The following is a 12,246-nucleotide window of genomic DNA, read 5'->3' on the forward strand; positions in this document are numbered from 1 at the left end:
GTGTGTGTGTGTGTGTGTGTGTGTGTGTGTGTGTGTGTGTGTGTGTGTTTCACATTGAGAGAAAACTTCCAGGAATTATTTCCTTCTTCCATATAGGTTTCAGAAAAGGAACTTGGGTCACCAGGCTTTGGCAGCAAGCACCTTTACCTGCTGAGCCATCTTGCAGTCCCCAGTTCAAATAATTCACATGTGTATTAAGTAGGTTCTAGATGGTAAACACTATGCTAGAAAGTTATACTTGTAACCAAGACTGGAACCTGCAGGGAGTGGGAACAGATATATAAGCTATATGTACCAGATTGTAGCACAGCTTGGAAGACACATAAGTCATTTCATCTGGCCCATGGGAGATGTCCACACTTTGATAAACAAATAGATTCAAATACTAAAAAATGCCCCTCCCATGGCTATGGTGAAGCTCTTAGCTGGCATGCTTGAAGGGCCAGCTCAATGTCATCATGGTGCAAGTACTAACTAACACTGGAGGTGTGCACTTGACACAGTGAACTGCTGTTATAAAACTTGACATTGCTCCCTCCTTCTGTGACTCAACTGTACTACAAGCTGAGTCGTATCCCTTGTTGCTTACTTGGACCAATGAAGATGAGCTCCTTGGAAGCATGGTCTCTGTCTCCTGTGGCCCCTTGGAGCCTTGATATTTAGCCCCAACCTGGCTTGTAGGAGACAGGATCCTCCCGTTCTGACCATCGAGTTCATAGGAAAAACCAAAGCTACATCAGGGTTTCATGTGCCTGACCCTGCAGACTCTGAGAGCCATTTTGTATGTTCCTACCCCATGCTTCTCCTGGGTCACCCACTGGGCCACCCCTGGGCCACCCACTGAAGCACCTGGGTAACTTCCTTTAAAAGCACGTACACACACACACACACACACTCACACTGAGGGTATTGTAGATTGCTTGCCGAGCAATTCTCAGCTTCAAATAAAACCATAGGTGATGGGCTCACCTGCAGAGATAGGAGGATCAGAAGTAGAACAGTCATCCTCAGCCACGCAGTGAGTTCAAGGTCAGCCTGGGCTACGTGGCACCACATCTCAAACTAACAAGCAATATCTGGCCCAAAATGGAATCGTATCACTTCTTTTAAAGGCTCCGAGATTTATAAAAGGAGACAGAGAGATTGTAAGAGCAAGAGGTGGTGGATGACCCCAGAGAAATAGCACTTTGCAGACACAGCAGGGCTGATGCACATATGAACTCACAGACTGTGACTGTGCACACAAGCTCAAGCCAGACAAAATGCCAGCATGTCAGGGAAGTGGGCATGATGTCCCACCCCTAGCCAAGAAGTTATTTGAAATTGATAACTGCTGGAAGGGGCAAAATCAGTTCAATGGAATCTTCAATGGAATGGCACTGGGTATATCAGCCACACTCCAGGGTGGACCCAGTGCTCAGGAGTAGTCAATCAACACAAATTGGACTCCATGGGGCTTGTGGTTATTGTTTTTAAGAGACAGAAAAAAACATGAAGTTGGGTGGGTAGGGAAGTGTTGGGGGTAGGGAATCTGAGAAGAGTTGATAGAGGGAAAAAGCTAATGAAAATTTACTGCATGAAATTCTCAAAAAATATAAATATGATTTTTATTAAAAGCAATATCTGCATCCTACCCATAAGAATTGACTCATTGATCTGTGATGGGACCACAGCATTAGAATTTTCTAAAAGGCCCTCAGGTCTTTATAATGTAGAGCCACAATCAAGAAACACTATTGAAACACTATCTAAAGAAATCAGCCCAGCAATAAGATGGCGAGAAAGACATCAAAAACTGCAGAAGCCACATGCTCATTACTGATGTGTTGGTTTTAATGCAGGCTCCTATTTAGCAATTCCACAAGTTCCTGGATAGTGTCAGTTTCCAGAGCCCACTAATGAAACTGTGACCCAGAAAGATGCTAGATGCTAAGAGACCCCTGGCCTAGCTCTTCTGTGGTTTGGCTGTAAAGTGATGATGACAAGAACTTGTGGAATGTTTCCTTTGTGCCAGAGGCCAGACAGCTTTAGAGGCATCACCCCTCAGACATGTCATCGGGGCTCACTCAGCCATATGCCCTCCTGCACAGTAGAACCTTGTTCTTCAAGTCCTTAATGAACACCGGGAAACGAAACTCTCGCTGAACTCGGGAGAGATTTTTCACTCCTTGAAGTTTAAACGTTCACGTGTCTCCTAGTCTACGGAAACATAAAGGGAAATTAGCAGCAAGGTACTTGGCAGTGAGGAACGCTCTGCCAAAGCTTGGTGACCAGGAAGTACTCTCTGTTCTCAAACCCATTCTCTGTTCTTTTCTGTTGGATGCCCATTGACCATGAAAGCCATTCCTGTCTAAGATATGCCTGGGTCAGAGTGAAGGAATACGCTACTGACGTCATACAAGGCATGGATGAGGTCACATGGTGGCAACCCATCGGGTCCATGCCAGTGGCTGTAGTGATCACATTTGCATAGTCGCAGTCCATGCGGTGCCTTTATTCTCTTAGCAACTCTGCAAGGTGGATCAAACGCAACAAGACAAACAAATTTCATACATGCAAATCATCCTTTCAGACCAGGAAGTCTTCCGCTCAATAGCCCTGAGCTACTTTAGATACTACTGTTAATTTCTAATATCTTCCTCTGTTTTGAAAAAAAAAATACCTGTTGTTTAACTTTACTGTCGAATTGTCTGGGTTTTGTAGGTTAGTTCTTTGCTTGCTTACTTGTATATTTGTTTGGGACAGGGCTTTACTATGTATTCCGAGCTGACCCTGAACTCACCAGGTAGCCCAGGCTGTCCTCAAACTCAGTCTTTGTGTGGTAGCCTCCAGAGTGGTAGAGTTACAGGGGTTTACTACCATGCCCAACTACATACAGTAAGACTGTATGTTTTGTCACCATCTGGTTTGATTTCCATTTTCTCAGACCTAGAATCTATATTTATCATTTAGATGACCCTGCGGTTGTTAGAGTTGGTTAAGTAAGGACATTAATGCAACCTCTTATGTCATCACTCATGCATCTTTAATGACCCTCCAATTGATTTCCAAGATGCAACTGTCTGGCAAATCATGATGGAGCTTTAAATAACAGTCTCCAAAGGTCTCTTGTTAGCTTAATTCTAGGTTTTTTGACATAAAATTGTCAAGTTAGTAAAGTGTAAGTCTTCTGAATTTAAGGGGTGGCTAGATTAGCCTGAAATTTTCACCTGAACTGGTTCGTTTTTTCTAAAACATACAGATTGAGCATACTTAAACCTGAAAATCCAAAATGCTCCAAATTAGAAATTTTTTGAACACTGTGGCACAGGTGACAAATTTCCACATCTGACCTCAAGTAATGTGTCATAGTCCTAACACAGATACACTGAAAACTGCGAAATTACCTTGAAGCTACACGTATGAGCTGCAGATGAAACAACAGAATTCTCTGTTCCATACCTGGGTCTCATCTCCAAGATTCTGTACGATTCTATGCAGATAAATCAAAATCAAAAAACAAAACAAAACAAAAAACAAAAAACAAACAACAACAACAAAAAAAACAAAAACAACTTCTGGTCCCAATCATGTGGGTTAGGGAACTCTTGACCTGGATTTCCAAAACAGAGAAAAGTATAGAGCGATATATAATAAACCCCAGCTCCTTCCAAGATATTTTGTACCATGTTTACTTTTTAAATTCTTTCAGTGATAAAGGCATTAAACATCTCACTGAAAACCTATTATGTGCCCTCCTCCAATATCATTCTGCACTGTGTAGAGCAGACACACACGTGCTGGAGAGCCAGTTCTCTGCCATGGCATTGGGGGAGAAATCTGGGCTTGATCATGATTGCCAGGTTCTATGGCACAAACAGTCCTATCATGTATCATCCCCTCATATAGTAAAAACCAGAGACAGGGATGTCTTAGATGTCAGCGTTCTATGTCATCAATGAAGGAAGAGTAGGAAAGATGGCAGGACCAGTTCATATAGACCCGTTTTTCTGGATCCATGTTTCATTGTAATTCACTATCCGAGCTGGGTTTGTTTGTTTTCCTGGTTTGTTTTATTGCAGTGATAGCATCCATGTTTCTGGGGATGGTACCCAGGGTCTCACACGTATTGCTTGTGTGTGTTCTACCACCCAGCCTGGGGGTAGGGGGTTTGGCATCATTACAGATGTGTTTATTTGAAATATATATGCTTTCTCTTGGTTCAGACATGGCATATATACTCCGTATTTTTTCACTCAACATCATTTTTTTGAGCTTTAATCTTCTAGTTTGTGTGACCACCCTGTGACTCTTCCCAGAGTGTGCCTGCATTTTGCATTGGGCCAGTTGCCACAAGGATGACCCTTCTTTCATTCCTGTTGCTGGCCACCGATATTCTTCTGTGACTTTCCTGGCCATATCCATCACCTGCTCTCACGGCGGATTTTTCTTCTCTCCTCTCACACCCTTATAAGGGTTGTTGATAAATTCTGTGGCCCACAGGAGTGGCAAGTATCTCCTGGGGTGAGATATGCCCTTTGTCTATAAAGTGGCTTCTCAGAAGACAAATCCCACAATTCACAACACAAAATACACTTTCAAAAGTAGGACTCTTTGGGGTTGGGTATTAAAATTATCTCCCATTCTTGGGTGATAAGTATATTCTTTTTTTTTTTTTTCAGACTCCTAAAATCTTGCTTATTACATTTGTTTTTTAATCTGCCTGGAACTGCTGATGGTGGACTCTTTGACAGTAGACCAAAGCTCTGATTTCACATGCCTAGCCAAAGGTCCCATCACAACTGATTGAAATACACAAATTCTCCACACTAAGCTGCACTTCCTGTCCTTTGAATGCCAAGTTTACATGGGCGTGTGGGACTGAGTCCTCTTTAGTCTTCTTTTCCCACTGTGCTGGTGCCATGCTGCCTTCAGCAGCAAGTCCTCAACTCTGATTTAATTTCTCTTGACTTAGCCCTATCAAGTGATTTTGTTATCATTTCATTAGTTTTTCAACATTCATCTAGTACTCCATTGGTATCTTTATAAGTCTAAGGTTTAAAATGACAGCTTTACATGACTGAGTCATTGCATCTATAGCCTTGTGCCTCTTTGACCCATTGTTTATTTACTTACTTATTTTTGAGACAGAATTTCATGTAACCCAGGCTGGCCTAGAACTCACTATATAACCAAGGATGACCTCAAACTACTCCTAATCCTTCTGCTTCCACCTCCCACATCCTGGGATTCCAGATATTCATGAGATTCCATCTACTGTTTAAAATGTCCCATAAGAGTATTTAACAAGTTTTCTCCCACGTGATAACATGCAGCTTTAAAAATTCACTCCTATAGACCTTAAAATGCTAATACCATTTCGACTAAAATTTTTTCCTATTCTTTCTCTCTGTATTCTCAGCTAGGTGCTTTGGATTCTTACATACGTTGTCATATCTCCAGGCTTCCCCGTGATGTCTAACGATGGCTTGTAGATGCTGCTAGAACTCTATGGTGTCAATCTGAAAGTGAGGTGACATATTTTGTTTCCTTGTTCAGATCATCTTCCCTTTGTGTCCTCCTCTTTCCCCATTGCTCTGAATTGACTACACACACACATACACACACACACACACACACACACACACACACCACACACAGCTTCACTGCCTAGTCTTCATTCTGGCATCTTCAGAAGCATTTCTCTATTTATGAACTAAGCATAGTGAAACTTAAGAGACATCTCTCCATTTTGCTAGAGCTTTCAGAAATATTGTGGGTATTGAACATTACTGAATGAAGAGTTTGGCTTTAATAAATACCATATTCTTTCCTTCTGTGCATATTGGGTGAACTTCATTGGCAGACGTTCTAATTTGAATCATACACATGTATCATTACTAGAATAAACTCCACGTGCCCATGATGCTTTCTATGTTTGTATACTGATGAAATATTTTACGCTTGTACATAAAAGATGATAATACTTTTGTTCTTTTGTTATCTTCCTTTCTATTTTGATGTATCATCAGATTTAAATTTATACATCTCTCATCATGAAATCCAACTGAGACTTCATTTTGGTCTATGTTTTAGTGGCCACATCTCTTACTATATAAACCTACCAACCAGCCCTGAAATTTTTGGTTTCTGGAATAAATCTCCAAATGGACAGAAACTAGGTTAGTTAAAAGAAACCACTTGAGCACGAAAACCCCAAAGCTTTTAAGAAATTGTATTGCCAACCACTAAAAAAAAAAAAAAAAAAAAAAAGCCCAGTACTCTTAGAATACAGAAAAGTTGTCTAAACTGTAACTTGAGTCTTTCTTTTAGGATGAATCATGAGGAAATGCTTGGATTTCTCAGCAGATTAAAATCATCAAAGCTCAAAGTGAAAATCTCCTTGTTGCTTTGGATCCTTGTCTTTACTCAGTGTACCTCTGTTGAGCCTCTAATGTATACAGAAGCAGGACTGGGTCTTACAACTCAGAAGTGAATGGCAGCACCCTCATATGGAAGGGCAGTGAGCCACATACCCCAGGAAAGAAGAGGATGCTCAGGAGGAGCTGAGGGCCATGCAGCTACTTCTGCTCAGGGGTCTAGTGAAATCTTCACAAAATAAGCTAAAGATGCCTTAAGTCCAAACAGTTAGCTTTGACTATGCTTTTTTTTTAAATTATTTTATTAGGTATTTTCTTCATTTACATTTCAAATGCTATCCTGAATGTCCCCTATACCCTCCCCCGGCCCTGATACCCTACCCACTCACTCCCACTTCTTGGCCCTGGCCTTCCCCTGTGCTGGGTCATATAAAGTTTGCAAGACCAAGGTTCCTCTCTTCCCATCGATGGCTGACTAGGCCATCTTCTGCTACATATGCAGCTAGAGACACAAGCTCTGGGGATACTGGTTAGTTCATATTGTTGTTCCACCTATAGGGTTGCACACCCCTTCAGCTCCTTGGGTAATTTCTCTAGCTCCTCCATTGGGGACCCTGTGTTCTATCCTATAGATGACTGTGGGCATCCACTTCTATATTTGCCAGGCACTGGCATAGCCTCACAAAAGATAGGCTGTGCTTTTTAAAAAAAATGTAATTTTAATGCAATGTAATGATTCATTGGAACATTTAACAAAGCAGAGAAAGGTGGGACAATTTTCATTTTAGTACATTTTCAACAACCCACCTCAGTGACTCTCTCAGCTTTGTACACTGGTGGGAATCCTTTTGTAGACCGGTTTCTTTCCTGTCAGCTAGAGTTAAAGGCTAATGTATCTAGTCATGAGTTCCAGGACAGTCGGGGTTGCAAAGGGAAACCCTGTATCTAAACAAAACAACTACAAAAGCCTTATGTATCAGTGAGCCTTTTCCCATTCCCATGTGCACATGTGTCCCTGTGGAAGCCACACATTCAGAGTAGTCAGGTAGTGGGAGAAGGAAGTGTTGTCTAGAGTCTGTGCCAGGCAAGAGGAAAGGCCTTTCCTGACCCTTCAACGTAAGGCAGTGTGACCTTGAAGTCACAGTTCCTCCCTTCAGGCTCACAGCAGAGGTCAGAGAAAGCATCACAGAGAATACTTTCTTGAAAGAGAACAAAGCTGTTGCTCTTTGTCCACTAGGGCAAGTTCATGGGCCTGAGCTCAAGAAGGAAGTAATAGCATTTCTTGTCTGTGATCCCATTCAAGAGAGAGGAGGGATTCAGAATAATTAATTACTCAGGGTAAAGAAAATAGACCCAGACCATGAAAGCAAGGTGCCTGAAATCTGATTTTAACTCCGAGAAAACTCGGACACTCCATCCATCCTTTGTCTGACCTTTGTGTCATCCATCCTTTGTGGCCCAGTGCTATACTGAGGCCATCTCTATGGTCATTATTAGCCTATTAGACTGTAAATTGGGGTGACCAGTCCTGTTCCTGGTAATTGGTAATTGGTCCTACGGCACACGCAAACATATAAGCACACACACACACACTGTATCTTACAGTCTTTCATTCCTTCCCTGTCTTCCTGAATCCCCACATTCTTCAATGTTCAGCAACCCCCAGCCACAATGGCTTCCTTCCCACATCTTACACAAGAACATACCAAGCTCATTCTGTCTTTGACTTGAGGTCTCATTTCTTAAATGATTTCTCCCAAGCCTCTGCATGCCCTCAACTATCAATCAATCAATCAATCACCTTCTCAGAAAACAAACTTTACGAGCCACCAATTCCCCCTGCCTCAGTTTCTCTCCTTTATTCACTTCAGATTACATGGCACCAGGTGGCACTGGTTATTTTATTAACACTGCCTAGGATCTAGCTCCCTCCCTGCCCTGTGGTTCTCAGGCAGTGAGTGCTGGTCATTTATTTACAAGTGAGGCCTGTCTAGAGCCAGGATGGGGACCCCAATCACTTCTTCCTCCCAGTCAGTCTCCACTCGGAAAGTAAAATCAGTGCTTAGAGGGAATGCTCGAAGCATAGAGTTTAGAACGTGAGGAGTTGTGCATAACCAAGGAGTAGATCAAGTAAACTACGATACAGTGTTCTGGAAGCCTCTCAAAAGTCTGATCTCCCCAGAGAGAAGATTGATATTGATAGGCCCGGACACAAACCTTCCAACCAGAGCGACCTTTCCTTCAGTAACAGAACAGGAACCCCAGCAGCCTTGTCTTCAGCTCCTCTTTGTCTCTTACCTTCTCTCACCTCTGCTCGGTACTCAGAACCCAGCGGCTGCCTTTCAACTGCTGCTCATTTAATGACACCCATCTTGCTATATAAATAGCAACAATACAAACATCTGAATGACACTTGCCAAAGTAAAAATAATCTTACAAAAGAGATGTTTTAATAGGAATACTGGAGGAAATGTTTGTAATGACGACTATGGATTTGAAAGTGATCGGGTGACTCATTCAGTGTGGTTTCTGACTCCAGCAGACTATCAAAATACAGTCACCCTGGTCTGAAGAAGCCATTAAAATATCACCCCATCTCCTAATAACATGGTTTTGTGGCTGCTTTGTTTTCAGTATATTTTACCCTAATAGATTACAGCAGGTTGAATTCAGAAGCAGGTAAGAGAACCCAGCTGAAGTTAGATATGAGAAACGAACAAAAATGTAAGACATGCTCCTCTGTTTTGTACAAACTGTCATGAAGGAATGTTTATATTCATATAGTTATCTTCTGAATAAGTTGATGATAATCAGTTTTAATTTCTAGTATACACACACACACACACACACACACATATATATATATATATATATATATATATATATATATATATTCCATTTTAAGAATATTTCAGAGTATAAATAGGTCATGCCGAATAAAATATTTGAATGTCCCTACCTGAGAGTGGGGGTGACTACCTGATAATCTCCATCTTTGCACGGAGATTATCATCAGCATCATGGTGTCTCACTTGTCTTAGTAGGTGTCACTACTGCTATAACGAAACACTGCAGCTAAAAGCGAATTGAGGACAGGAGGGGTTTTGTTTTGTTTTTTTGTTTTCGTTTGTTTTTTGCTTACAGAACCTGAATCACTGTCTACTGAGGAAGCCAAAGCAGGAACTCAAACAGTGTGGGATTCTGGAGGCAAAGCCAAAGCAGAGGCCTCCCTACCGTGGAGGGAGGGGAGCTACTGACAGCTTTGCTCATTGTGGATTGCACAGCCTGCTTTCTAATAAAACCTCGACTGCCCATCCAGGGAAGACCCCACCCACCATGGACTTGACCCTGCCCCATCAATCACTAATTAAAAAAATGCCCAACAAGCTCGCCTACAGCCCGTTCTTGTAGAAGCATTTTCTCATTCCCTCAGATGTCATTAGCATCATGCCGAGGAACGAGAGCTCAGCACGAGACAATGAACAGCCAGAAAGCATCACCATCACTGCTGCCATCAGCACCATCAGCATCAGCACCATCAGCATCAGACCATCACCACCATCATCCTATCCTTGTACTCCCTAACAGAATATTCCGTGCATGTGAAATAAGAATAGAAGAAGCATAAGGACACATCCAAAGAGCAGGCTCAAACAAAAACGACCCCAAACCCTTCAAACTCAAGAGTATAGTGGTAGAAAATTTTAAAGGTGCCAATAGATGAGAAATTAAGTTAAGATCTCCTAGGATCTGAGCACAGAGTCTCAGAGTTATGCTAGCAAAGCCAAAGTTCTAAAAAACCTTACAGAAAAATAAGAATTCACATAGAGGATCAACTGGAGAGAAAGGTGGTACTAAATTCTCAACAGCAGAATTTTAATTCATTGGGCTCCGTGAACATCCTCAGAAAATAACTCCAAGCCAGCGCCCTGTGCCCCATGGTATTACCAGGCCAGCTGAAAGAGGACATTTTCTGAAGAGGGAGACTCAGAGCATTGGCGTCTGGTCACCCTCACTTAGGAAGCTTCCAGAAACTGCCTTCTCTCAAAGGAGAGAATCTGTGAAAATGGTAGGAAGTAAGACAGCCAACACAGGAGGCAAACCAGGGTGGTGGATCACCAAGAGAGTCGCAGAGCTGCGTGAGAATGGTCCGTGATGGCAGAAGAGCAGGCCACAGGCTCCAGAACAGAAGGCCCCCACAGCATACCCCTAAGAATGGCGCCACAGAGGAAATGTTTGCTTGCCCTAAGCTTTACACAGCGTTTGGCAGTGGATTAGCAGGGTATACAGAGAAACGTGGAAAGGAGAAAGTTTTTGTGTCTTTTTTTTTTTTTTTTTCAAATGACACGGTTATAGAACTGTATGAAGTAACAACCATGGTTTGTTTTCTTCCACCCATCTGCATAGAGGTAAATGACTTCATTAATCTCGTACCTAACGATATGAAAACAAGTCATCAGTCCTGGGAGAGATTATTTTAAGTCCAGGGACATCGTGGATCTACATGAAAGGGAAAGGAATCCTGGTTCCTGCTGAAGCTAAACTAGGAACATCATTTCCATAGTATTCTCATTGTCATATTGAAGAATACATCTGGTTAGGAAGATTACGGGCTCGAGTTTCATAAAATGAAAGAAACAACAGCTAAAAGTGGGAAAATGACAACCTATCAGCAGCAGGCTTGGCAACAGTGAATCCTTCTCAGCAGAAGCCGTCGAGAATGCGAAGCACAAAGCAAGGAACCTCTTTATTCTAATTCCCGTAGAACTGTTTGTCTCTAAACTGGTATTAAATATATAGCACATAGCATCTAAAAATAAGCACCTGACTGATATTAAGCTACACATTATTGTAATGTATAAGAAATGTGACTTGGAAATGTGTCACTTAGCCAATAATATCTAGTAAGCAAGCAATTCCACTTTCAGAGTTTTGTGTAACATTGGGAGATGAAATGGTTAAACTGATAGCCATACAATACAATGATCCTGCCACCAGAACTTAATGAGTTTCCATCTGAGCAGAGATAGTTCCTCTCTAGGTGTATCTGTCCTTTGAGCAGTCTTTCCTACGACCACTTCCTCTGTTGGTAATGTCATTAGTATGAGTTGAGCATCTTATTTTTCAAATGCATCAGTAACTCATTGAGACAGGTACCATAGCTCACTTTGCTTGTTGATGGGTGTGGGTGTGGGCGTGGGTGGGTGTATGTGCTGTGTGCCTTAGACTGAATGAGTACCTAAGCACTTCTTCGATGGATGGATGGATGTGCATGAACATTTTGACACTGATGACGGATGTCCAGGATACTTAACTCCTATGCAGGCCTTATCTCTGGTGGGAGAACCACGGGTCCACTCTGTGTCTAAGTTCCTGCTCCACCCATGACCTTGAAAACTATTGTCTAAGCCTTGGACAGAGTGGCAGTAGACCTGTGACCCTATTGCCTGATTCCTTGTAAATGCCACTGGAAAGGTCAATTTTAAGTTCCACAAAATGTCCTAAAGACTACAGCCTAATACTTCCTCGCTGTGTGTTTTGTTTTATTAGTGAACTTCTTCAAGATCTAGAAAACTGTGAAAACGATCCTGTGGCCATAGCGGAATGTTTTGTGTCCAAGGTAAGCAGAAAAATTCATCTTTTCAGGGCCAACCAAGGCAGACAGAGAGTGCAATTTATTTTCATTTTAAAGTTAGAATAAATGGTTGTTCTACATTGAATTAAGCTAGCCAACAAATCATGCACTTTTTTTGTTTTTGTTTTCATAGGGGAGTGTGTATGTGTGTGTGTGCTAGATTTTTTATAGGAGAGAGAGAGAGAGAGAGAGAGAGAGAGAGAGAGAGAGAGAGAGAGAGAGAGAGGAGGGAGGGAGAGGGAGAGAAGGAGA

At 42.0% G+C, this 12,246-nt stretch overlaps 1 protein-coding gene across 3 annotated transcripts in view; it reads left to right on the top strand.

The window, feature by feature from the left end:
• The window catches only part of Plekhg1 (pleckstrin homology and RhoGEF domain containing G1), a 220,344-nt gene that overhangs the window by 164,514 nt on the left and 43,584 nt on the right, over nt 1–12,246 (top strand). For all 3 annotated transcript variants that reach the window (XM_029532902.1, XM_021221411.2, XM_029532901.1), the window contains one exon: nt 11,910–11,979. In XM_029532902.1, coding sequence (XP_029388762.1) covers nt 11,910–11,979 — 70 coding nt within the window. The remainder of the gene's footprint in view (nt 1–11,909; nt 11,980–12,246) is intronic.

This window comes from Mus pahari, chromosome 21 (assembly GCF_900095145.1).
Source record: "Mus pahari chromosome 21, PAHARI_EIJ_v1.1, whole genome shotgun sequence".
NCBI lineage: Eukaryota > Metazoa > Chordata > Mammalia > Rodentia > Muridae > Mus > Mus pahari.